General features: G+C 39.7%; 1 protein-coding gene across 1 annotated transcript; it reads right to left on the reverse strand.

Moving 5' to 3' along the window:
• Positions 1-449: 449 nt before the first annotated feature.
• Positions 450-1,409, reverse strand: LOC100716418 (olfactory receptor 6F1-like). The gene has a single exon (XM_003479526.2). The coding sequence runs from the start codon at positions 1,407-1,409 to the stop codon at positions 450-452; it is 960 nt and encodes a 319-aa protein (XP_003479574.2).
• Between the last annotated feature and the right edge of the window lie 262 nt (positions 1,410-1,671).

Below are 1,671 nucleotides of genomic sequence, written 5' to 3' on the forward strand. Positions count from 1 at the left end.
TAAGAAAAATAAAATAGTTCTCAATGATTGATTTTAGTGTCTGGTTCAACACATGTGCTTGATCTTTATTGAATGATAGCATTTTGAGATGCAAATAGCTATGTTTATGTGAATGTTCTCTAGTTAATAATTTTTGGCTAATATTATCAATGGATATCACAGTTATGAAAATATTTAACTGAAGTGGGTGATAAAAACTAGTCTTCTCCACATGTGTATAACTTGACAGCAGGAATCTTAGATCAATAATCTTTCTTTTACTATGATACTATATTAACACATTCATGCACAGACTAACTGTAGAAAAATACTTTTGTGGAATTCAAAACAAAAGTTAAAGTACAAAATTTGACAATATAAAATGGCCAAGATTTTATAATTTCCAATATTTACCATTTACACATAAAATTTTAATAACTATGCTGTATTATTTTAATTTCATTGATAACTCAAAAGTTCTTAATTATTCTAGTGAATAAAATAGTCTTTTGTACTAGAAATTTCCTGAAAGCTTTCTTCACCTCTTGGTTCCTCAGGGTGTAGATGAGAGGGTTTACCAGAGGGGTGACCACACAGTAGAACACGGAGACCATTTTACCAATGGTGAAGTTGTACTTGGCCGGAGGGCGGACATAGGCAAAGATAATGGTGCCATAGTAGATGGTGACTATGGTCAGGTGGGAGGCACAGGTGGAGAAAGTCTTCTTCCGAGCCTCTTGGGAAGACAGCCTGAGCACTGTGGTCACAATATTGCCGTAAGAGGACACAGTGAGAAGGAAAGAGCTTAGAATCACGACTGAGCTGAAAGTGTAACTCAAGGCTTCTACGAAGAATGTGTCTGAGCAGGAGAGTTTGAAAACGGGATCTGAGTCACAGAAGAAATGGTTGATCTTCCGGGGGCCACAAAAGTTTAGTTGAGAAATGAGTATGGTAGTGGGAAGAGTAGCACAGAAGCCCCCAATCCAAGACCCAGCTGAAAACTTGAGGCAGATTTGAGCATTCATGAGAAGCGAGTAGTGCAGAGGGCGGCAGATGGCCACGTACCGATCATAGGCCATCACAGCAAGCAGGATGCACTCTGTGGCTCCCATAGAGAAGAAGAAATAAAGCTGGGCAATGCATCCGGGAACAGAGATGGTGACAACTGTGGAGAGGCAGGTGTCCAGCAACTTAGGCATAGTAGCCGTGGTGTACCAGATCTCTAAGAAGGACAGATTCCCTAGGAAGACATACATGGGTGTCTGGAGTGTGGAGTCCATGAGAACAAGGAAGATGATGAGGGTGTTTCCCATGAGGGAGAGCAGGTACACAGCGAGGAAGGTGGCAAAGAGCATGAGCTGCAGGGATGGAGAGCTCGAGAACCCCAGGAAAATAAACTCTGTCACTGCGGTTCGGTTTGCTGTGTCCATAGCTCATCTGCTCTGATCTGGAAGGGACCAACCACAGCAGATGATGTTAGGTTACCAAGTAATTAAGAGTGGAATTTTTTTATTCTTTGATATAATGATTATCAGTTACCCCTAAACACATAAATAATGACTGTCAAAATCATAGTTTTGTCTAAACACTTACATAGATAATCTCATTTGATTTTCAACAGAATTCTCCATTATCAAATTTCTAATAATCCACATTTCACAAATTTGAAAATTAAGTAGTTTTCCCATCCTT

The sequence above is a fragment of the Cavia porcellus genome, unplaced genomic scaffold (genome assembly GCF_034190915.1).
Source record: "Cavia porcellus strain 051 isolate PalLab524CR breed Dunkin Hartley unplaced genomic scaffold, mCavPor4.1 scaffold_2, whole genome shotgun sequence".
NCBI classification, from domain to species: domain Eukaryota; kingdom Metazoa; phylum Chordata; class Mammalia; order Rodentia; family Caviidae; genus Cavia; species Cavia porcellus.

Excerpts from the sequence above, each read along its gene's own strand:
- LOC100716418 (XM_003479526.2), bottom strand. The coding sequence starts at position 1,409 with ATGGACACAGCAAACCGAACCGCAGTGACAGAGTTTATTTTCCTGGGG.